At 40.5% G+C, this 24753-nt stretch overlaps 1 protein-coding gene across 1 annotated transcript in view; it reads left to right on the forward strand.

Annotated features, from left to right (window-relative positions):
* The window catches only part of TNRC6C (trinucleotide repeat containing adaptor 6C), a 200569-nt gene that overhangs the window by 128234 nt on the left and 47582 nt on the right, over window positions 1–24753 (forward strand). The window contains exon 5 of the mRNA XM_065415656.1: window positions 5540–8140. Coding sequence (XP_065271728.1) covers window positions 5540–8140 — 2601 coding nt within the window. The remainder of the gene's footprint in view (window positions 1–5539; window positions 8141–24753) is intronic.

Below are 24753 nucleotides of genomic sequence, written 5' to 3' on the forward strand. Positions count from 1 at the left end.
ATAATAAAATACTGACTAACGTGGCATTGAGATTGAAACTGCCACTCCCCTCTTTATTATGTGGCTTTCAGTAATGTAGCTAGATTATTTTTGGTCTTTTTATAAAAAGAATACTATTTTGTATTTTAAAAGTTTAATAGAATTCATAGTAAAGCTTTTGCATTTGTTTTGCAGATTAGGCAGATCTAGTCCATTCTGACATTTGTTCTAATCAGTTTGGCTCTTTCTCTCTGTTGTGATGTAAGTATCCCTGATGGTGGACTCCAGTGTGTGTGTGTGATCCAAATGATTGCATTTTATGCATTCATTCTGTGGGTGTTCTGTGTCAGTCTTCACAGCTAACGTGTTCTGGCATTTCCCATAAGGTCTGGTCCAGAGTAGTGAACCTACTTTTTGAAATCCTTTACTACTACATTTCAAAGGCAGATGGTACTCTGGATGAACTCAAGGAGATGAGGTGTATCTGGTGATCCTTTACAATCTTCCTCCAGACTCTACAGTTCCTGTATGTCTTCATTCTAGTACTTCTGCTAACAAGGACAGAGATCCATTGTGATTTTGGTAGTCCCAACCTGGAGTTCACCAAATCTGATTCTCAGTCCAGTTAGAAGAAAGACAGACAACTACCAACACTTGTCTCTTCTGTTGTAAGACTATGTTTACATTGTTAACTCAGAGCTGAAATTTCTATGCAAGTCTGTATGGAAAGTGGCTTCTTGTTAAACTCTTGTTTGGATTGTGCATAGGAAGCTCAACAAATTGCTTAGCAAAGTCAAACTTTCTACAAGAAAGAGCAGGGTCTTGAAGTGGCATAGGAAAGTAGCAAGACCATCTGGCAGCTATATCAGTGTTCCATCCTTCAGTTATAGACAAGCCTCAGTCTTTCACCATTGTAAGTTAAAGAAATTATTGAAAGGACTAATAAAAATCTTTACACCTATTTGCGAGCCACCACCTACTTATGAGAATGTTTGTGTTTTTAATTCCCTACCACTGAAGATTGCATTTTTAATGGCTAGAAAATAACTGAAAAGTCAGTGAGAACCAAACCATGATGGCTAAACCTCCTGATGATGATATTTTCTGGAGGATAACATTGTACTATATTTACACCCCAAATTCCTGTTTAAGGTGGCTTTGGACTTACATTTGAACAAAGCTGTCAGCCCCTCCTAAACGTTCCGTAGCAAATATTTCCAAGACAAACTAGGTTTCATAATCCAGATATTACGAGCTCTTAGCAATTACCAGTATCTGAATAATATCAAACAGGTTTTTACATAACCCAAGATTGTGCCGTTTGAAGATATTCTTTTTTTCCTCCCCTCCCCTGAATTCTCTCTGTGCTCAGATTAGAAAATCTGGTAAAACTATATACAAACCTACTATTGTCATGTGGGTCTCACAGTTCCTGAGAGTTTGGGGACACATTTAACCAGGTGCCAGGCAATCTCCAGAGCATGTTTTAGGAATATCTCCATCACAAAGAATCATAAAATCATACAAATGTATGTATGGAAGGAACCTGAAGAGGATATCTAGTCCATTTTCCACTCTCTCCTCCCTCTCCCCCACACAAACACACCCCCCTCTCCATGCTGAGGCGCAGGACCAAGTATACCTAGACCATCCCTGACAGATGTTTGTCTAATCTGTTCTTAAAAACCTCCAGTGACGGGGATTATACCAGCTCCCTTGGTAACCTGTTCCAGTACTTAACTATTCTTATAGTTAGAAAGTTTTTCCTAATCTCCCTTGCTGCAGATTAAGCCACCATTATTTGTCCTACCTTTAGTGGACATGGAAAACAATTGATAACTGTCCTCTATAACAGCCTTTAACATATATGAAGACTATTATTAGGTTCACCCTCAGTCTTTTCTCAAGACTGAACATACTGAGTTTTTTTAACTGTTCCTCATAGGTCATGTTTTATAAAGTTTTTATCATTTTTGTTACTCTCCTCTGGAGTCTCTCCAATTTGCCCACATCTTTCTTAAAGCATGGCACCCAAAACTGGACACAGTATTCCAGATGAGGCTTCACTAGCAAATAGAGCGGAACAGTTATCTCGTGTCTCTTTCATATGACACTCCTGTTAATACACCCCAGAATTATATTGGCCTTTTTCACAACTGTGAAAACATTATTGGCCATTTACATTATTGACTCATATTTGTGCTTGGCAGAATTTGATTTTTATTTTTATAATTTCAACAGATAATACCAGCATTTATTTGTAAGCATTTTTTTAGATTTTTATCAATTTAAATGTTCACAATTGCACCAAATTATGGGTTTTAAGCATTTTTTGTTTCAATTCTTACCTATTTAAATTTTCACAGAAAATTATCAGTTGGTCAAACGGGGGAGGTGTCAGACAATTTAATGACCATAGACATTGAGTTTCAAAAAGTTTAAGCTTTATAACTGTTAAAACACAAATTGTCAACATCACATGTCAAGATATAAAAAAAAAAACTTTAAATCAAACTCTAATAAATTCTACAGCAGCATTTTTCTTTGTTTTTGTGACAGGTGATGGAAAGAGTTATGTAGTACCATTAAATTGACTGTATGATCATGAGCATAAAAGTGAATCAATGGCAGTGGTTTATTCAAAAAGGAAATGATCATTGCAGTTGTCATTTAACTACTGTGTAAACCTTTTTTTGGTTTATGTATACTTGATAAGATGTAAGCATGTATTAAAAGGTTGCTAGGCAGAATGGTATTTACTGATAGAGCATTTGGCATTTTCCATTGACCCTGTAATCACCCTATATCAGTGGTCTCCAACCTTTTTACACCCAAGATCAATTTTTGAATTTAACGGCAACCCAGGATCTACCCCCCCCCCCCTTCCCCAAAGGCCCACCCCACTCACACCACTTCATCGCTCGCTCTCCCGCACCCTCACTAACTTTCTCTGGGCTGGGGTAGGAGATTGGGGTTCGGGCTCTGGGCTGAGGCTGAGGGGTTCACAGTGTGGGAGGGGGCTCTGGGCTGAGCCTGGGTCAGGAGGTTGGGGTGCAGGAGGGGATGAGGGGTGCAAACTCTGGGAGGGGAATCAGGTCTGGGTCAGGGGGTTGGGGTACAGGAGGGGGTAGGGGTTGCTGACTCTGGGAGGGGGGTCGGGGCTGGGGCAGAGTGAGGTGCAGGAGGGGGCTCAGGGCTGGGGTGCAGGAGGGGGCTTGGGATGCTGGCTCTGGGAGGGGGCTCAGGGCTGGGGGTTGGGGTGTGGCCTCCCGTCGGACAGCAGTTACTTCCAGCGGCTCCCGGTCTGTGGTGTAGCGTGGCTGCCGCTAAGGCAGGCTCCCTGCCTACTCCGGCCCCGCGCCACTCCCCCAAGGAGTGTTCACACCTCAACTGCTAGCAGAGCACCTCACCCTCCCTGATTGAACTAACCTCGTTATCTCCATACTGATTTATACCTGCCTCTGGAAATTTCCATTACTTGAGTCTGATGAAGTGGGCATTCACCCACGAAAGCTTATGCTCCAATACTTCTGTTAGTCGTAAAGGTGCCACAGGACCCTCTGTTGCTTTTTACAGATTCAGACTAACACGGCTACCCCTCTGATATCTTGTAAAGCGTTTAGTCTGTTTTAGAAGTAAAGTATGTTGGAAAGGCAAAGAATAATTGAGACTTCCAGCATTCAGCATTTGCATGTATGCACACATTTTTTCCCCCCCTCTCTATCCAAACTACAATTTAGAGAGACTATCCTATAAGTTGTCTCTATTCATAGCTCTCTGATCACACTAGCTGTACAGGATAAAATTCCTATCATGAGAAAATATAAGGGAATAATTGCACTCATTATGTCTTTTGTACAATACAATCAGGATAGAGAACAGTATCTAAGATTTTACAACTTGAAATAAGCTTGATCCTCGTAACATGACCAATTTTGGCTTCTCTCAAGTTATTTGACTCAGTGCACTCTAGTAAAGAGCCAGATCATCAGAAGGATTTGGTTATATTTTTGTGTTAGCTTATATGTTGGAGGAGCATGGGGGGAAGGGGCAAGAGGACAGGGAGCTGAGAAGGCTGGTGCTGCATTTTAAGGATAAGTACAAAGATAATAGTATCAGGGGGTACCCGTGTTAGTCTGTATCTACAAAAACAACAAGGAGTCTGGTGGCACCTTAAAGACTAACAGATTTATTTGGGCATAAGCTTTTGTGGGTAAAAACCTCACTTCTTCGGATGCATCCGAAGAAGTGAGGTTTTTACCCACGAAAGCTTATGCCCAAATAAATCTGTTAGTCTTTAAGGTGCCACCAGACTCCTTGTTGTTTTTACAAAGATAATGTTTATTTTCTTTGTTTTTTTTAGACAAATTGGACTGTAATTGCAAGTTTAAAAATGGTACCACCTAAATCATTTAAGAGCTAAATTGCTTGTTCTAGTCTTGCCATTTAATATGTATTACTGAGTGACATAACCAGGCTGTTCTTTAGAACTACTTCTCTTGCTCTACAAAAAACATTAGTTATAGCCATGCTCAAATACTATTATTATAGTTGCCTTAAAATATCATAGTTCTATATTCTCTGTGTATGGTTCTTATAGAGGAGTTTAGCAATGAAAGAAAACTAAATGAGTAGTGAATTTAGTATTTTGACACCATACATATTTATCAGTAATAGCTCTCTGAATATTTTACATGAGGAAATATTTTAATTTTTAAAGTAATTTTTGTTGAACTGTCTTTTTCCATATCCCACCAAAAGAAAGAAAAAAACGGAGTCAAAATAACTAAAATGTTAACAGAATATCAACACTTGACATTGTATTCATCTCTTTCCAGTTATTTTCAGAGTGCAGATACAGTTTTCTTAAATGTGGTTTATTTATTTATTTATTTATTTATTGCTTATTTCTGGTGCAGAGATATTGTGACTTCAAGACCAAAAATTTAAAATTTGTAAGGTTTTATTTTTGGAAGCCCCGTCAAAGGAGACATTTAAAATTAAACCAGGTAAAGCACTAGAAAACCTATTATTGTAGAGACCATCCTGCATTGGCAAGCAGGTAGATTAGATATCCTAATAGTTTTTTTTCAAATCTACTTTTTGGATTCTGTACAAGTATACTGTGCCTCAGCATAACCTATTTTTTGTCTTTAATCTATTTGTTTTTCGCTGGTTTATAAGTTTCTACTAGTATACCAAAAGACGCAAAATATTTATAACTTCTGGTCAGTTCTGAAACAAAACTTTTCAGTGTAAAATATTTGTAAAATTTACATAAAATGTTAAATATGAACTTGATAATGTGGAAGATAAATTTACGGTCAAACTCCTTTTATAGAAAAACTGTTTTTAAACAGAAAGATGTAAGGTGCTTATTGTGGTGCGTAAAATTGTCTTATATACTTCTTTTAAAAATAGTGTTTTCTTGGTTTCAGTGTAATTTGGAATTTATGTAAAGTATGGTATCATAACTGAGAAAGTAAAATGTATTTAGTGATGTTATTTTAACAGAATTTGAATGGCGGACTAATTTTGAGTCTTGTTTAATCCTTTTCAGATCTTAGTCACAGTAGTTTGGGAGACCATTATGAAAATTCCCACTGGGGACAGCAGCCCACTTTCAGAAGTGAAGCCAACTGCAGCTGGGATAAAGTGATAATAGACAGGACTGACAAGGAAGCGTGGCCTTCCATTACAGGAACTGAGACTGAATCTGCTTCAGAATGTACTACAGAAACTGACTCTGCCTCCAACTGTGGCTCAGAGAACAGTAGCATGGCTACAGGGAGTGCCCAAGGCAACTTCACTGGACATACAAAGAAAACTAATGGCAATAATGGCACCAATGGAGCACTCATCCAAAGCACTTCTAACCAGAGTGCCCTTGGAGCTGGTGGAGCAAATGGTAATGGAAACTCAGCCAGAGTATGGGGTGTGGCCACAGGCTCCAACTCTGGCCTAGCTCACTGCTCTGCCAGTGGTGGGGATGGAAAGATGGACAACATGATTGCAGATGGTAGAAGTCAAAACTGCTGGGGTGCTTCCAACTCAAATGCTGGCATTAATCTTAACCTTAACCCTAATGCCAATCCAGCTGCCTGGCCTGTACTCGGACATGAAGGAACTGTGGGAGCAGGCAACCCTTCCAGTATTTGTAGTCCAGTCAGTGCCATAGGTCAGAATATGGGCAACCAGAATGGTAACCCAACAGGCACCTTAGGTGCTTGGGGAAACTTGCTGCCGCAAGAGAGCACAGAACCACAAACGTCCACTTCTCAGAATGTGTCTTTCAGCGTACAACCTCAGAACCTTAACACTGATGGACCAAATAACACTAACCCCATGAACTCTTCACCAAACCCTATCAATGCAATGCAGACTAATGGACTGCCAAACTGGGGGATGGCTGTTGGTATGGGGGCCATCATCTCGCCCCACCTGCAAGGCCTTCCTGGTGCTAATGGAACATCAGTTTCTCAAGTCAGTGGGGGCAATGGTGAAGGAATGGGTAGTTCAGTATGGGGAATATCCCCAGGTAATCCTGCCACAGGAAACAGCAATTCTGGGTTCAGTCAGGGGAATGGAGACACTGTGAACTCAGCATTAAGTGCTAAACAGAATGGATCCAGCAGTGCTGTGCAAAAGGAAGGAAATGGAGCAAGTGCATGGGATTCAGGACCTCCTGCTGGTCCTGGGGTACTAGCATGGGGCAGGGGCAGTGGCAACAGTAGTGTTGGTAGCATGCATTCTGGAGCTTGGGGCCACCCCAACCGTAACACCAGTAATGGTGTTAATGGTGAATGGGGCAAGCCCCCAAATCAGCATTCCAATAGTGACATCAGTGGTAAAGGATCAGCAGGGTGGGATAGCCCTAGTGTTACCAGCCAGAATCCTGCCATGCAGCAGGGCAATGAACAAATAAACTCTTGGGCCAAAGCTGCAGCATCTGTCACCACAGCTAGTGAAGAAAGTAATGACAGTGGGGGAGGTCAAAATGAGGGCAACACTGGGAGAGAAGGAGCAGGAGAGGCCAGAAGGAGAGACAAAGGGGTGATAGACCAAGGGCAAGTCCAGTTGCCAAGGAATGACCTTGACCCAAGAGTCCTGTCCAATACTGGTTGGGGACAGACTCCTGTAAAGCAAAACACTGCCTGGGAATTTGAAGAATCCCCAAGGTCTGAACGAAAGAATGACAATGGAACGGAGGCCTGGGGTTGTACAGCTTCTCAGTCTTCAAACTCAGGGGGGAAGAATGATGGGTCCATCATGAACAGTACAAATACCTCTTCAGTATCTGGGTGGGTCAACTCTCCACCCTCAGCTGTTCCAACAAATACAGGTTGGGGAGACAACAACAACAAAGCGCCAAACGGCCCAGGGGGATGGGGAGAATCAGCTAGCTCTACTGCTGTCAATGCTGCTGCTGCTGCTACTGCTGCCAAAAGTGGCCACGCTTGGAGTGGGACCGCAAATCAGGAGGACAAATCACCTACATGGGGTGAACCTCAGAAACCCAAATCTCAAAATTGGGGAGATGGACAGAAATCAAATCCAGGCTGGACTTCAGGAGGTGGAGATTGGACTGAGTCATCATCTGTACCTGGACACTTGGCTGAGGGGAAGAAGAATGGATCTGGATGGGATGCTGACAATAGATCAGGGTCAGGTTGGAATGATACTACAAGGTCTGGGACCAGTGGATGGGGAAATGGCACAAACACCAAGGCTAATACAGGTACAAGTTGGGGAGAATCTCTAAAACCTAGCCCTCAACAGAATTGGGCTAGTAAACCCCAGGACAACAGTGTGAGTAACTGGGGAGGAGCAGCTTCTGTTAAACAGACTGGATCAGGATGGGTTGGTGGGCCAGTGCCACCCAAACAAAAAGATAGCAGTGAGGCAACTGGCTGGGAAGAGCCTTCTCCACCATCCATTCGCCGTAAGATGGAAATTGATGATGGTACCTCAGCTTGGGGCGATCCAAACTACAACAACAACAAGACTGTAAACATGTGGGATAGAAACAACCCTGTAATTCAGAGCAGTACCACAACCAACACCACCACTACTACCACCATTATCAACACAAATATGGTTGAACCTCAGCCATCGCACCAGTCAAGTGCCCAGCCGAACCGGTCCCCGCTGCTTGGTCCAGGTATGGAACAAGTTTCATTTTCTTTTTAAGACAGAAGTAGGATACAGTGGAAATAAATATTTTATTACACACGCACAAACACACACGCGCGCGCGCACACACACACACATTATATCTCTGTCTTTTAAGACATGCATACACGTTATAATAACGGGGAGTGATTTCAAATGTTTTTAATTAATGTGAATAATAGTAGGAAATGCCAAACAGATCTCATTTTATAATTTATTTAAATATAGTGTGATTTAAGAATTTGTTCAGTTTTTCAGGTAAGTTTTTAAAAAAACGTTTAGGATAATACAATTGTGTGGGTTGTCTTTACTAAAATAAAATAAAAAATATTACATTCTCACCTGCAGAGCCCCCAGTTGATGTGGTTTTCCACCTGGAAAACTTCTGATCTGAGGGAAACAACGAGGAGTCCGGTGGCACCTTAAAGCCTAACAGATTTATTAGGGCATAAGCTTTCGTTGGTAAAAAATCCACTTCGGATGCATGGAGTGATGATAAATCTGTTAGTCTTTAAGGTGCCACCGGACTCCTTGTTGTTTTTGTGGATACTGACTAACACGGCTACCCCTATGATACCTGATCTGAGGGAAGCTCTGTAAAATTCATGAATAGGTCAGCCGGATCCAGGAATGAAAAGAAACTGATGTGGGGAAGAGGATCCTTCAAGAAATCATTATGGCAGGATCTGCTGTCATAGCTGCACTCAGCATTGCATCAGGTTCAGCAGGCCAGTTGAGGCCTTTTAAGCTAAGAAGGCAAGGGGGAATGGAATGTCTAAAGAGTCTGCACTCATTTGTCTACGCTGGTTGTCTGCTGCACAGGAAAAGCATCTGGAAATTGAGGTGGAGGATTCAGCTGGCACAACCCATAAAAATGTAGAAATGTTCTCACTCAGAAATTGACTCCAGCTGAGCAATACTTATGCTAACCACTGTTTCATCCTCTGTGGGTTGGGATAGACATTAGCTTAGACATAGAGAAAGGGATTGAAAGTATAGCTACAGAGCCTATTAAAATTTATTAGATAGTTCATTTTTATATGTAGTGTTGTAATGTTTGTAGTGTCCTTAATATTTTTTTTAGTTGCTAGATTTATAGAACATTAGTGTCTTAAGTATTATAAACAAAAATTATGCTGTGTACATTGACTAGTAGTAGTGATTACCCTTTGATGTCAGACATATTTGGCATAGAGTAGTAATTAGCAATAAGTAGTATTTTTTGTTAACTGTTTTGTACCTGGAATCAGATTTTCCTTGAGAATAAGCATAAAGATTGAGAAAGTGAGCCTTTTGCATCATGAACTCTAGACCATAGGCAGGAATCCAGCAAGTATTGATTTTAATTGCTCCATAACTGGGCAAAAGAGTTTATAATCTTGCACTCTTTGTACTCGTTAACAGGTGTAGTCTGCCTTTTTATTAATTAAGGCAGTGTATTTGCAGATTTACCAAATCACGTGTCCCACATGTCTTAGGGTAAGGGATTTCTCTTCAATCCCCGGCTCTTAAAATCACACTTAGTCTACTCTCAATTGGGAAGTTGCCTTTTTATTAGTCTGCTGCTGAATTCAGAAATTTAATTAGGGAGGCTAGTATTCTCCGTTTTCTACCTTTTTTTTTTATTTTATTTTTTTTTAAAGGAAACCAAGATGCAACAGCTAAAAACCTAGATTATTCAGCTGTCCCTATGCCTACACTAGCTCTAGTCTGCCCTGCTGTGTCACTATTTCAGGAGAAAGACTGGAGTCTTCAGTGTCTTATTTTATATCAAGGCAGTTCCCCACTTCTTTGTCTCCCTAAGAAGAAAAGAACATTGTTCACTCGCCATGGTTCCATTGTTCACTCGCCATGGTTCCAGTAACTCTCCCAAATAAATCCCCAAACTTAATTCAGTTTTCCTTAAATGAAACAATATTTTATTGGTAGTGCAAAGAAAGGGAGATGGGACATAAACTTACCTTAAGAGCATTCACCTCTGTACAAATATTACAGAAAGCTCTCTAGTTGAAGTTTAGTTGCAGATTTTTTGAAATGCTATCAGTATTTATAGCATGGCAGAAAATGACTCCCACAACCTGCAGCTCTGTTATCTTGATGTCCTGGTTAGATACCCTTAGTATTTGACAGTGGAAAAGCCCCCACCTTTCTTTGTTCTGCTTTTGAAATCCAAGCATCAAAAATCTCATTTATAATTCTTCCTGGGCCTGACATGGAAGTAATCTTTTCTTTAGCATCTTAGCTACCATTTTGTTTTTCAACCAATGCTCAGTTAACCTATCTGAGACTAGCTTGAACTAGGTTGTGATAGCCAATTTGGAAAGCTGTGCATCCAGAGTACGATTGACTCAGATACAAAATATGAATTAGAAATTTAGATATCCAGTAGAATTAAAATTGGGCCAGTAGTCCTTACTTAGCTCCCAGTGTTTGTGATAAAGGAAGAATACTTTGCTACAAGTTAAGAAGTTCAGAGGAATTTTGCTGACTAGCAGAATGAATATAAGAAAAGCTTCTCAAAAATGTCAGGTTAGCTATTGATTGCATTCTTAAGCTTGTTGGTCTCTGTTAATTTTTTCAAACTTTCAGTGGGTGGGAAGGTACCATGTTGTAACTCCTTTTCATAATTGTCACCGTCCTTACTAATCTCATCCTTACAATCACAGCAGGAACAAAGAAGAGGCAAGAGGAATTATAGAGGGAAAATTTAATAAATATCTTAGATATCTGTATACTAATGCAAGAACTATGGGCAATAAACAGGAAGAACTAGAAATACTAGTGAATAGTCACAATTTTGACATAATTGGCATCACAAACTTGGTGGGATAATTCACATGACTGGGATATTGATACAGAAAGGTATAGCTAGTTCAGGAAGGACAGGCAGGGAGAAAAGGGAGGAGGTGTTGCCTTGTGTATCAAAGTTGAATAAGTTTGCACTGAGGTTGAGATAGTGGGAGGCAGACCTGTTGAAAGTCTCTGAGTAAGGCTAAAAGGCGTAAAAAAAACGGGGGTGATGTCATGATACATGTCTACTATAGATCATCTAACCAGGAAGAAGTGGTCGATGAGGCTTTTTTAAATAACTAACAAAATAATCTAAAACATGGGATTTGGTGGTGATGGGCAACTTAACTACCCAGACATCTGTTGGGGAAATAACACAGCAGGTCGCAGATTATCTGACAAATTCTTGGAATGCATTGGATACAACTTTTATTACAGAAGGTGGAGAAAGTGACTAGGGAAGATGCTATTTTAGGTACAATTCAAACAAATAGGGAGGAACTAGTTGAGAATTTTGAAGGTGAAAGGCAGCTTTGGTGAAAGTGATCATGAAATGATAGAATTCATGATTTTAAGGATTGGTATGTGGGAAAACAGCAGAATACAGACAGTGGACTTCAAGAAGGCAGATTTCCGCAAACTCAGAGAATTGGTAGGTAAGATCCCATGGGAAGTAAGTCTAAGGGAAAAGAGAGTTCAGAAGAGTTGATAGTTTTTTAAAGAAACATTATTAAGAGCACAAGAGCAAACTGTCTGTGTGTGTGTGTGTATGTGTAATTGTTCTCCTTAACCACTGAGGACAGGACAAGAAGTAGTGGGCTTAAAATGCTACAAGGGAGATTTAGGTTAGACATTAGGAAAAACTTCTTAACTGTAGGCACTGGAACAAATTGCCTAGGGAGGTTGTGGAATCTCCATCATTGGAGGTTTTAAAGAACAGGTTAGACAAACACCTGTTAGGGGTGGTCTAAAAGATAATACTTAGTCCTGTCTCCATGCAGGGGACTGTACGAGATAACCTTTTGCGGTCCCTTCCAGGCCTACATTTCTATGATTCTGCGTTTTCTTTTCCCTGTTCTGTTTGTTTCCCTGTGTTTCTGTCTTCCAGCCTTCTATGGCCATTTTCAGACACTGTACATCTGTTTCTGTTCTTCTGGCTATACTTCCTGCCAAAATACATATTTTTCAATTGTGTCTATTATTCAAGTCTCGACTGCTGCTGTTTCTACTAATTCTATTCATTGACGTGTACAGGGAGGATATCCTCTTCTGCACTGGGATAACAAGCATCCTTGCACTTCTTATATGTCACTCTCACAAAGGTACATTGGTTAAAAACTTTTATCTTCAGGGTGACTAGGAAAGCATCTGTAAACATCTGTTTTAGTCCAAACTCAAGGTTATTGAGTCAGTTCAGGAGGAAAGAAATATACAGCTTTCCTATATAGGGGCAAACTGCAAGGAATAGCAATGAAAAATATAGGTCATCTTTTAAATACAAAAAGAACAGGAGTACTTGTGGCACCTCAGAGACTAACAAATTTATTAGAGCATAAGCTTTCGTGGGCTACAGTCCACTTCTTCGGATGCATATGCATATCCGCATATGCATCCGAAGAAGTGGGCTGTAGCCCACGAAAGCTTATGCTCTAATAAATTTGTTAGTCTCTGAGGTGCCACAAGTACTCCTGTTCTTTTTGCGGATACAGACTTACACGGCTGCTACTCTGAAACCTTTTAAATACAAGTTACCAGAAACCTGAAAGACAATGCATTGGAAATACTGTTCCATATGATGATTCCAGACATCACAAAACTAATCAGTCCTAGCAATGTTATCTGAAATTCTTCCATCCAGTTTTGTCTTGACCTGGAAAGCTGTCCAGAACCATTAGATCATCTAGTCTGACTTCCTGTCTATCACAGACCCTTAACTGTGTCCCAGTTATCTTTGTATAGAGCCCAATAACTTGTGTTTGGCTAAAGTATATTTTCCAGAAAGGCATCCAGCTTTGATTTGAAGACATTAAGAGATAAAGGATCTACCATTTCTTTTGGTAGGTTAATCACGCTCACTGTTAAAAATGTGTGCCTTATTTCCATTTTGAATTTGTTTGGCTTTAGCTTCCAGTCACTGATTAAAGTATTTTTAAAAGTTGAGGATGTCTATTTTAATTACATTGACCTAAACTCTAGAAAGAAAATATTTTCAAGGGGCTACATGGATGACAAAACAAAGGACTTGCAAAACATTTTAATCATAGTACCTTGCACATGAAATTGTCACTTCAGATTTTTTAATCTTTCTGGCAGTGTTAAAGTAATTATTACTTTACACTAATACTGATTTTAGTAGATCATATCCACAATTGTGAAACTATACATTTTAAATTATGTGCTATTCACACTATTCAAATAATTAGATACCTTGCACAGGAAAACTTATTCTTTTTAGTCTCTCAGATTTTGAAAATTACCTTTCAGTAAAAGGTATTACTATACACTGTTTCCTCTTCAGATGGATAAGCACTGTTACAGATGTTTTTGTTTTCTAAATTTATCTGCTTATACCATATGACTTCTAATGATCATTTTAAAAAAAATCCAACCTAGAAACCAGAGAATTAGATACAAATGACAATATCGAAAAATGTGCATGAATGTTAATTAAAAATGCTGAGATGGTGAAATAAAACAAAATCCAAAATATTTATATATTGGTATATGTTGTGAAAGGAAGAGAATTATAGCTTTAAAAATTTATTCTGAAATTATTTGTGCAAAAATGTCATGAATAAACATCTGTGTGTGTGTGTCTGTGTGTATCACACACAGACAGTGTTAAAAGGTTGTAAAGTCAAGCACTCAAAAGTTAGGAATTGCCATAATTATGGTGGTTGCCTGTGCAGCTATAATTGGGCCTTCTTATGATGCAGTCTTTAATTACGTGATCATGTACACAGGAGGGAGCTTCTCTGGGGATGAATCAGGTTTGTGTAGTAAAGAAGGCTATTATCTGTTGAATCCCTACTTTGTTGCAGAAATTGGAAATTATGTAGTGAATGAAGTAGGAGATTGCAGGAAGAGAAAAGGAGGTCTCATGGGCAAGACAGTTGAATGCTGCCCTGCAGGCCTGGATTCTATCCCTGTCTGTGCTACATTATTCCTATGTGATCCTAAACCTCATTTTCTAGGTGCCAAACTTGAGACCCGGGGGTCTGATTTGCTCTAATGCTGGGCACTCACAACTACTCACCACTGAAGTCAGTGGTAGCTGTGCTTAAATATATAAGGTGATATAAAATGCTAAAAACTCTGAAAAATAAGGTTCTTGATGCTTGAATTAGGGCACACAAAATTAGTGGATGCTTTTGCCCTTAACCTCTCTGTGCCTGTTCTCCCCACATATAAAATGGGGATAATACAGCCCCTTCACTTCAGGGGTTTTGTGAAGATGAATTAATGTTTGTGGAGCACTCAGATATGATAATGATGAGTGCCATAGAAAAGCCCATAAGGAAATCAATAATTCTGTCTTCAGAGCAGGATTTGAATAGGGTGACCAGATGTCCTGTTTTTAAACGGACATTTCTGTATTTTAAGCCCTCCTCCAGGTGCCCTGACTTTTTCATTAAAAAATTGTCCCGTATTTTGTGTCTCCCCCCACCAGTACTGGCGGGTCCTGCTGCTGGCCGGACTCCTGGTCGCCAGCCACCCGCCCACCAGTGCTGAGTGAGGGGTTCCAGTGGCCAACGATGGGGGTGGGTGTGCAAGGCTGGTGGCAGGGCAAAGCTGCAGTGCGCAGGGCTGGCCAGTCCCCTTGCTGGTCTGTCAGCGCAGTCCCTGCTGCGTGCTGGCTCTTGGCCAGCAGGGCCCTGCCCCCCATCCTATTTCCGGCTGGCAATGGCTGTGTGCTGCAGTGGCTGGTGAGTGCGGACAGGTGCCAGGCGATGGCTGCTTACGTGTCGCCTCTAACCATCCATCGGCCCTTTACGTGCTCCCCTCTCGCTGTCCTCTCCCTGTTTTCCCCCTCCCCTCCCCAGCCCCGCTGCTCCTCCACATCCCCCCCGACGAGGCACATCCTGCTCCCAGTGCTGTGCAGAGAACCAGCCCCTGGTCGGAGTGCTCAGCTCACCAACAGCCTGGCTGGCAGGCTCCTTCCTTCCCACACTGCCTTTGGCTGGGCTGGAGCCCTGAGACAGCCTAAAACTCTCGGGCACGGGCCAGGGGGAACTGAGCCCTGTGTGCCAAAGCCCCGCATAGCGCTGGCCCGGGAAGCCTCTTCGCCCCTCAGCTAAGCTCTTGAGTGGCGGGGGGAAGCAACTTCCAGCCTGTTTGTGCCCTGACCCTGTAGGCTTCACAGCAGCACCCCGGGCAGGGGCTTAGCACCCTCTTCACCTGCCCCCCTTCCCCTGTACCTGGGTCCTGCCCCCAGGGACTGCAGGGCTGGTCAGTTCTATAGGCACCCTCCCCTGCTGAGGCACCTCTCTGGCCAGGTTCACTGAATCCCCTGCAGTCAAGTTCCCTGGGCCCTGCTGCACAATGCATCCTTAGGGCTTATCCCCTTCCTGCCCGCACTGTAGCCAGGGGATAGGAAGCGGCTGGGTTATATCAGTGGCCAGCAGCAGCCTGGAGGTGTTAGCTGCCTTTCGACATACTGCTGGCAAGAAGGGACAAGCTGCTTCCAGCCATAGGGGAGGGTGATAGAAGAGATGAACTCTGCAAAGACACGGGCCAGGTCATCCCTTCCCCCCGCTCCTCCTCCCTTGCGGCTGGAAGCAGCTCCCATCCCTTCCCTCCTGCACAGTGCCGAAAGGCTGCTGCTGGCCACGTTCTGGGGTGAGCCCTGGCAGAAATCCGGGGGGAGTGGGGCAATGCATGTGACCCTGTGTGCCTCCTGACCATGTGTTGCTTCGGGAAGACGCGGTACCAGGAGAGGTGAGTCCGTCCTCGGGGCCAGCTAGGAATGGAGGGCAGAGAGCGCCGGGCAGGGAGGGTTGGGTCGGTCACCCCCTCATGTGAGAGAGGTGTACGGGAGTGTGTGTGTGTCTGTCTGTCTGTCACCTCTCCCCGTGTGAACCCTAAAGCCTTAAAGATAAGAAGGTGAACAAAAAGAATCCAACTAGGCAGTATTTCTTTTTAACAGGGGCTCAGTCAGCTTGATGTTAATTTGAACATTTATACTGCATATTTCTGTTTGATTGCCGTTGACCTCGCTTGAATACAAGTAATTTTACCAGGTGTCCCCTATTCAGCATAGGGAAATATGGTCACCCTAGGTTTGAATAATGTGCAGGTCCTGTGGTACTGGTATGTTCTGTGGCCTGGAACTATCTTATCTTCTACAGGAGATATTGGGTGGGCATCTCAACCTCTATGGAGGCACCGTGAGTCTCTTTATCTCACGCTGACTACGTTGATCTTATAATATAAAAACTCTTACACTGTAAATATATAAAACCACACAGGAAGTAGGTGCCCTTAAGAAGTTACCTGTCACTTCGTGGAAAATGGTAAGAGAGTAATGCTATAGCAGATATTCTCTCGCTTTAGAATAGGGAGTTCTGGAAATGCCTTACTTAAAAGTAAAAAGTTTACATAATTATTTTCAAATGGGGCCCATTTTATTAGGTTGCTCCAGAGTCATTTGGACATGTTTTCCTTTATGGAAAATCTAGGATAAAGAAGAAAAATCCCTTTTTATTTTTTAAATTCTTTTTACTCTAACAACTTATTTCTTTTTTGCTACATGACTAATTTTCTGTTGAGGTGTAAAAGCATACGATGAAGATGAATGGACATTTTCTATCCTAGTTTCTTCATTAAGTGTGTGTCTTTCTAAGCAAATAAAGAAAAAGATGGCAATTGAAGTGTCAAAGCTACATTGAACAGAATGAAAACAATAACGAGAAGAGCATTTAACATTTTCTTTCTCAAAAAACAATTTAAAAAAAAAATATCCCGCTAGAGAAAGGAAACCATTGAGGATCATCTTTAGGGCTGTAATTTAAGATTAATATCTCAAACTCTACATAGACTCTCTCAACCTCAATTGAACTTGGTCCAATATAATGAAAATGCACCAAGAATCTTCATGTAATTTTTTTCTCTTACAATATGGAGGGCGTGGGGCTGGCCAGGTCAGGAGAGTTACTATAATTTTACAATAGGACACAGATATTGAGTCTAGCACTAAAATATCATGAGATCAGACAGTAACCTCACATATGGAATGGTGGCCACAACCCTCTTGCTTGAGCATACTATACTATGTCACCAGTTTAGGAAGAGAGGATTCTGTCCCTGTATTTCTGAGTTGATCCTCTACTATAGCCCATTTATAAGGAGTGTAGGTTTTCACCCTTAGTGTGCAGTATGTCTAATTGATTTTTTACCATTGGTGGAGAAGGGGGGACGAGAGGGGAATCCTGTGCTTGGTCCATAGTTCTAGTAAGTGTTAAAATGGCATAATACACATCCAGTGCATTTTTAACTTATTTTGAAGGCAAATTAAATATACATTTCTTGCCTCTTGACAGTTTCTCTTAGACTTTTGATTGTGTGGTCTCTCGTAGAGTACGAATCACTAAATACTAAAACCAACTTTTCCGCATTCCATCAAAATTTCAATATTGCAATTGACAGGTTTCAGAGTAGCAGCCGTGTTAGTCTGTATCCTCAAAAATAACAGGAGTACTTGTGGCACCTTAGAGACTAACAAATTTATTAGAGCATAAGCTTTCGTGGGCTACAACCCACTTCTTCGGATGCATCCGAAGAAGTGGGTTGTAGCCCACGAAAGCTTATGCTCTAATAAATTTGTTAGTCTCTAAGGTGCCACAAGTACTCCTGTTATTTAATATTGCAATTAGCAACATGTCTTGTACAAAGTAAATTCTTACAGATTGCTGTAGACCATTTTGATGGTAAAAGGCTGACCTGCAGAAAACTGATGCCTCTGTCTAGTTCTTGTTTTATGCACATAGTTAAGTTGAATAAACGAGGTGGAGTTTTTTGTTTTGTTTCTAAAGAGCATGTTGAAAAGAAACACCAATTAAAACACCACCTGCAAAACTTTTAAAAAGTAAAATATGACCCTTAGTCTTTGAATCACAATTTATTCTTGCACAAAGTAATTTTTACATAGTTAAACAGTCTATTGATTAACAAGCTGGCCTTGTACATGCTTGTGTATCCTGACGCTAATCTCTTTAGGATCATGTTATGCTTCTGGAAGTCTCTCATCAAACTGCAAATAAAGCAAAGCATGCACTATTTCAACAAAAGTTGATATGCACACCCATTCAGTATGCTTTTTTCAGAGATGAATAGCTAGACACAGAAATGGTTGCCTTTAAGCTCTTTAGCTAGCTACCCCCACAACTCATTCTGAATTGAAACCAGACAGAGTCCTTCCTTCACATAAACAGAAGCCTACATTTTTTTGCAGCTGTTTAATTTCTGTTATTCCATTAGGCAGTTCCTTTTCTTACCTGGAAAAACTGAAGAAGTGTGGCAAAAGCCAGTGTGTATGTGCGAAACATAATTAGAAAAGAAATTCCTGCTAAAATATAATATTATAAAATAAAAGAAGAAAGGGGGACGCTCTTGTTCTCTGAGGAGTTACTATTTTTAGTCTCAATGGATAATGGGAACCACCCATTTTAATTTCAGTTGGAAGTAATAATGGCTGTATTATGCACAAGTGGTAAAGCAGCAAGTGAGCTATGCATTTTATCCCAAACAAATGACCAAATACCCTTGTGCCACTGTATTTATATGCTAAATACTTAAGGAAAAACTATTACTTTTTTTTTATTGTACTGGCACACTTTTTCACAGTCTTCTGCTTGTAAAGCCAATCGTGTACATTTTGGATGGAGAGAAAATTAATAAGTAATAAAATATTGGACCTCTAAAATGTATCTATAATACCTTTTCTTTACCTAATAATGTGTGGTTAAGGTCTGATCTAAGGATATTCTAGTGCTAGACTCAATATCTATGTCCTATTGTAAAACTAGGACTCTCTACTTTCTAATGATTAAAAGCTCCTGTCTCTAGCCCTGATATGACACAAGATATATCAGATGTTAAACTCTTCACGGACTATATGTATCCCATCCAATACCTCGGATCAGTGGGAGTTTTGGGGATGCAGAGACCAGAAACATTTCTATAGCTACTGAGTGGTTTGTGATGTTAGTAGTCCTGGTAGAGATGAATTAGTGGACAGAGTGCAGATCAAGTGTTTAAGTGTGCATAGTAAATGAAATCTGTTATTCTACAATTTATTACACAGATATCCCTTCTGCTTTTGTGGAGTCAATATTGTGTGTAGTATATTGTATGATTCTACACAAATAATTTATAGTAATAAACTTTCACTCTACACTTGTCAGCTGGGTGTAATGATAACGCATGGGTTTTTACCCTGTCCAACAGTTTTCGTATAAACGAATAATTAAAAGTGTCTGAGTGCATCAGAAATTAATTTTGTCTATTTAAGCCTTCTAAAGAGTCTCAACCCTGACCTGAAGAATACTACCTCCAAGGGTGAAGTGGAAACCCATATTTCCGGTTTATTTAGTTTTGCACCTCTGTTGAAAATAACAAGAATGCAATTTAGTGTTATTTGTGTGGTTTTTTTGGGATGTAGAAACTGATGTGAATCCACAGACTAATTTCACACAGACTTCCAAATGTTTTATGTATGTTGTCATAAACACAGTTAGGACTAGAATATGCATGATTGTGAGGTTTGAGTTACTTCTATAATTTGAAATATTTAGAACCAGAGGAAGAAAATCCCACTGAAGAATTTCAAATAATAATCTAACCATGGGAACCACCAAGACCCCTATTTGCTGTGCTAATGCATTTTTTGCATTAATCAGCAAATCTCATTGATGAATCCTGACATAGAGTGCCACAGGCTTAATAAATAGTATGGGAGATTCTCTTTAAACTTATAATACAATCAAGTGTGCTGGAGCAAACAGACGACAAAGGGGACAGATCAACGTTAAAGTTTCCTTCAGCAGGTAAATTTGTGTAAAAAAAAAAAAAAAAAAAATTGTAGCAAAATTTCAAATGAGTGTTTCTCAGTTATTTTTAGTTAATATAAAATTGCTATAAGAAAAGTTTTAAAGGTCTCTGAGTTGCACTCCCTGTCAGTACCTGGCCCATACTGGGGAAGCTAATGATCCAACCAACGGACCAAATTTGGTGCCACTCAGGCACGTTGCACATACAGTAAGAAGAAGTACTGAACTTTGCCATCTTAAAGTCCTTTTAATGTAATCTTTTGTATGCATTTTCTTAGTTTTAAAAAACCCAGAACTGAGACAACAGACATTCCATTGCATGGAACCATACCAACCCTCCACAAGATCAGCACAGTTTGAACCTAGGACCTTTAGATCCACAGCATACCACTTGCAGTAACTGGTAACAGTAGTGGGCAGTTATCCTCTGTGTAGGCCAACCACTAGAAGAGGGATGTGACACACGCTTTGCCAGTTGTTTACGTTATTTGCTAGACAGCAGAGCAATGTTGGGAATCAGGAATCTTGGGTTCTGTTCATAGATCAGGAAGAACATGTGGTCTAGTGGTAAAAGACAGCACACCCATACATGTAGCTTTGGAACATTCATTCTGAAAGGCAGTGGACTCAGGAGCCCAAGAAGTATATCTGCCATTAAAGACTGCATTTTATTCCAAGTTATAGGGTAAGTGAGGGGCAACCTCTCTTACGCTAACAACTTTTACAGATGTTGTATGAGGCTTTGCTCAGTAATAAGAGTTGTTAAAGGTACAGAATTAACACTAGTATGTACAAGATCTGAGGCTAAATCTCCATGACTAGGGTTCCTAGGCGCTACAGAAATACAAATAATAACGCATTGTCTTGTCCTGTCTTCATCTATGTTCAGAGCTCAAGCTCCATGCCCACTGTGTAGCAACCTCCCATGGAGCTTGGGACCATACTTAGTGAAATTGGCATAGCAAACTTTATGAGGATTGGGGCATGCTCAGTGCAGATCAGGGCCGGCTCCAGGCACCAGCCTGGCAAGCAGGTGCTTGGGGCGGCCGCTCCGGAGAGGGGCGGCACGTCTAGCTATTCGGTGGCAATTGCGCGGACGGTCCCTCACTCCCGCTCGGAGCTTAGGGTGGCCAAAACCCTGGAGCCGGCCCTGGTGCAGATGGAACGTTTAGAGATTTCAATAGCAAGTATATAAACGGCCTCTACAGAGCATATGTAAATGACAGTTTTCAAAGGCCTCTAAGTCTGACAAATCTGTGTGAATTTTCCTGGGGACAGCAAGAGGCATCTGTGCTAAACTTCAACTTTGTGGTCCAAATCCAGAAGTGCCAGAGCTTTTCAAAGAAATAGTTGGGCAGTTTTTTAATATTACCTATTTTTTCCTAATCTTTTTACTGAAATTTTCCCAACAAATTCAGCCTGAGGCAGAAAACAAATATAGACAGTTTCAGCCCAAACGGCTAACCTTTGGCAAAGTTATAAGCAACTGTAACAAGTTACAATGGGAAGATTAGGCAATACTGACTATAGAAAATGCTGCCAGTTCTGCCTAGAATTTACCTATTCTATTCCACTCCTGTGGCATGGATGTATGGTAAACAGGCAGCCAGCACATTGTGACTCTGGGGGAAAAAGCAATTTTGTTCACAACAGGTCAAACGTATACTCTTGTGGAAAAAGTTCCATTGGATCTTTAATATCTAGGTAGAGCCAGTTATTAAGTTCTGATCCAAAAAATCTGCACAAAATAGTGAATGGAACTGTTTTGATTTTGCATGATAAAGGGTAGAGTTGATCCTACCAGAATTTGAACGTCTGGTTCCAAGGAGTCGAGAGGTATTTCAGATTTCACCCTTAGACTACTGAGCCAATTCATTTGCCAAAAGATTCATGTACAATTACAATTTCTGGCAGTATCATGTTTGTTATGTAACGTAAAGCTTGGGCACTGCAGCATTAGTTAGCTATTCTCCAGAGTCATGTACTGCAGCAAACAATCCCTTCCAGGTTTCTAGCATAGTGCTTTATGTCCATTAGGCTCACAGTGGATCACCAGTTAAAATATTGCTGTGCAGTGGCTCATCCCCAGAACATTTAAAATATCTTTGAACACAGGACCTAAAAGCTGATGATGGGAAGCAGGAGGTGATGCAGTTTTGATTAAGATACTCTGAGGACTTTCTCTTTTATATTGGCAAAAATAAAATGACATACATAACATGATAAATTTGCTCACACCTGTATGCTTCCCAATGAGCTTCTTCTCAAAACACTGGCATGTCAACCAGAAGAAGCAAGCAGATGGCAGTAGTTCTGATTTGTCTAGTCTGTAAAGTGTAATCTAAATTATAGATGTGTAATTCTTATCAGTAGCATCCGTTCCTCCCATATGGAGAATGGGATAGATGAGAGGGGAGGGTGCTGTTGTGTAGAAGAAGAGGAGCATGTTCTTCAAAGATGCTGGTCCAGGGAGTGGGCCTGCTGTATCCCCAATCGCATCAGATTGAGTGAGATTGGCAGAGTTGCAGCAACCAGGCTTTCCCTCCCAAAGACAAGTACAGGGAGTCAGGACTTACTGCACAGGGAGATAATTGTGTGCGTGAGGATTTTTGAGGAGCTGACAGGGTTTGAATAAGTATCTGAACTTTGAGATACCTGTCTTGCAAAGGTTTACAGCCCTCACTTGTTCCTTTGTACTTCTGCAATGTTACCTCACAGTGGCAATTTAAATATCATTTATAATTAAGGCCCTACTTAATTCACGATTTTGCAGAAATTGCAGATCCTGCAATATTAGGGTTCCATCACAATTTTGACAGCAGGAGCCCTGCCATGCACTGTCAGACCCGAGCTGCTGCTCTCAGCCCCAGATGGCTGACAGCAGGAGCCCCTGCTCTCAGCTCCATGTGGCCAACAGCAGAAAATCACGGAAAAGTAATAATGGATCTTATTACTACAAATAATAAGCTCTATTATTACTTTTCTGCAATTTTCCATGGTTTGTCCGCAACGCAGCTGCAATTTTTGGACAATCATCATGCGATTCAAGTAGGGCGATGTATTGATCCAACATCAGTATGTAATATGTGAGGTAGAAAATATAGAATTGATGGATTACTCTCCACTGTACTCCTAGGTGTGTCATAGGAGAGCAGATCTGAAAGCTATGTCAGTATTGAGACTCTGATTATTAAGATACTAATATACAAAAACTTTAAAATTCTTCAGAGTGTACACACAAGCCTCTAGCATGTGGGTCCTGGTGATACCTGGCTTATTTGGAGAATTTGCTGTGGAAAATAATTTCGGTGTTAACTATGGAATCTGTCTTTGTCATTTTAATTCAGTCTATCTGTGATTAAATCCATTATTATAAGCTGTTATATTAGCCAGTAATATTATCAGCAGATACTTAATAAGTTAACAGTTTATAGCCACATATAGCTTAATTATTTCACAGTACTATTAGACTGTCTAGTGACAGATTGACTAGTGGCTGTTTTGTTACCAACCAATTTTATAAGGAGATCTCATTGTTCTAGAACGCAATCTGCTTCTTTTTAACTTATATGAGGCCTCTTGATTTTTGTTTGCTTGTTTTCAGTTCCAGTATCTCTTCTTTGCAGTGAATAAAATAAATCTGAGGAAAAATAACGTATCTATCAAATGCCTATAGAGTGATTTTAAGGGGAAATAACTGCCTTCTGGCACAGTTTGGTAAACATTTCATTTTCTCTTGATTATCCAGGGCTGGATTTCCTATTGGCTGAGTCCCAATGTTGATTATGCTTTATCTTTCTGTAAACAAACCCTGCTATTGTGCCCAAGATATTTTTTTAATAGGGTCACTGTGTGTATTGATAATACTGGTCTACAGCATTAAAATAGTAGCTGGAAATGTCAGTGTTAAATAAATACTTTCTTGCCATGGAGAAAGCCCTTTTATGGACTTTATACCTGTTTTAAAAACATCTGTGTTTTCCTAAAACCATGGAGATATTTTCTCAGGACACTCTCTCTCTCTGTAAAGAAAAATGTAAAAACATAAATTTTTCTATAAGCAGAACTGTAGAAAACCAACAAAGTGATTTGAATAGTTTAAGCTGTTATAGAGATATTGTCTTTCCCAAAGCCTTCCAAAAGACAGATTGGAGAGGTTTTAAAAGCACTTTAAATAATTTCCATCCAAACCATTCTAGCTCATTTTATAAGCTGCTTCCATTATGAAATCTAAAGTAGTAGTGGAAAGCAATACCCCTACCAATAGGAAAGCTTCTTGGACTGGGCAGGCAGAGAAAAGTTTGGCACGGAGAACAGAGTTTCGTTGAACTAAGATTCCACACAGATGTGCCACAGGTATGAATCATTTCATCTTATTTTTGAACCCCAGAACAAATAAAAAGAGGAACTTTCCCTCTGAATACTAGGTAAGCAGACACTTGGTCCAGCTCTATGACATAATTTGCATTAGTAGGTTGATAATGGAATCTTCTCCCATCTTTTTAAGTCCCTAACGTAGAGCAGTTGCATACAGTCATAAATGTTGGCACAGAGCTTTGTAACGGCATTAACAAAATATTATACTTAGCTTGGAAGAAAGTAAAAATGAAAAAAATACAAATATTCATAGCTGTTCTGTTTAAATTACCAAGATTGTCTGCAGTTTTTCTGGGGGTTAATCTTTAGCAGCACCCAAGCTATTGTAGAGTTTTCCACACCACCTATCATTTTTATCTACTCTGCTAATTTCCTGCATTTAATCTCA

The sequence above is a fragment of the Emys orbicularis genome, chromosome 13 (assembly GCF_028017835.1).
Source record: "Emys orbicularis isolate rEmyOrb1 chromosome 13, rEmyOrb1.hap1, whole genome shotgun sequence".
NCBI lineage: Eukaryota > Metazoa > Chordata > Testudines > Emydidae > Emys > Emys orbicularis.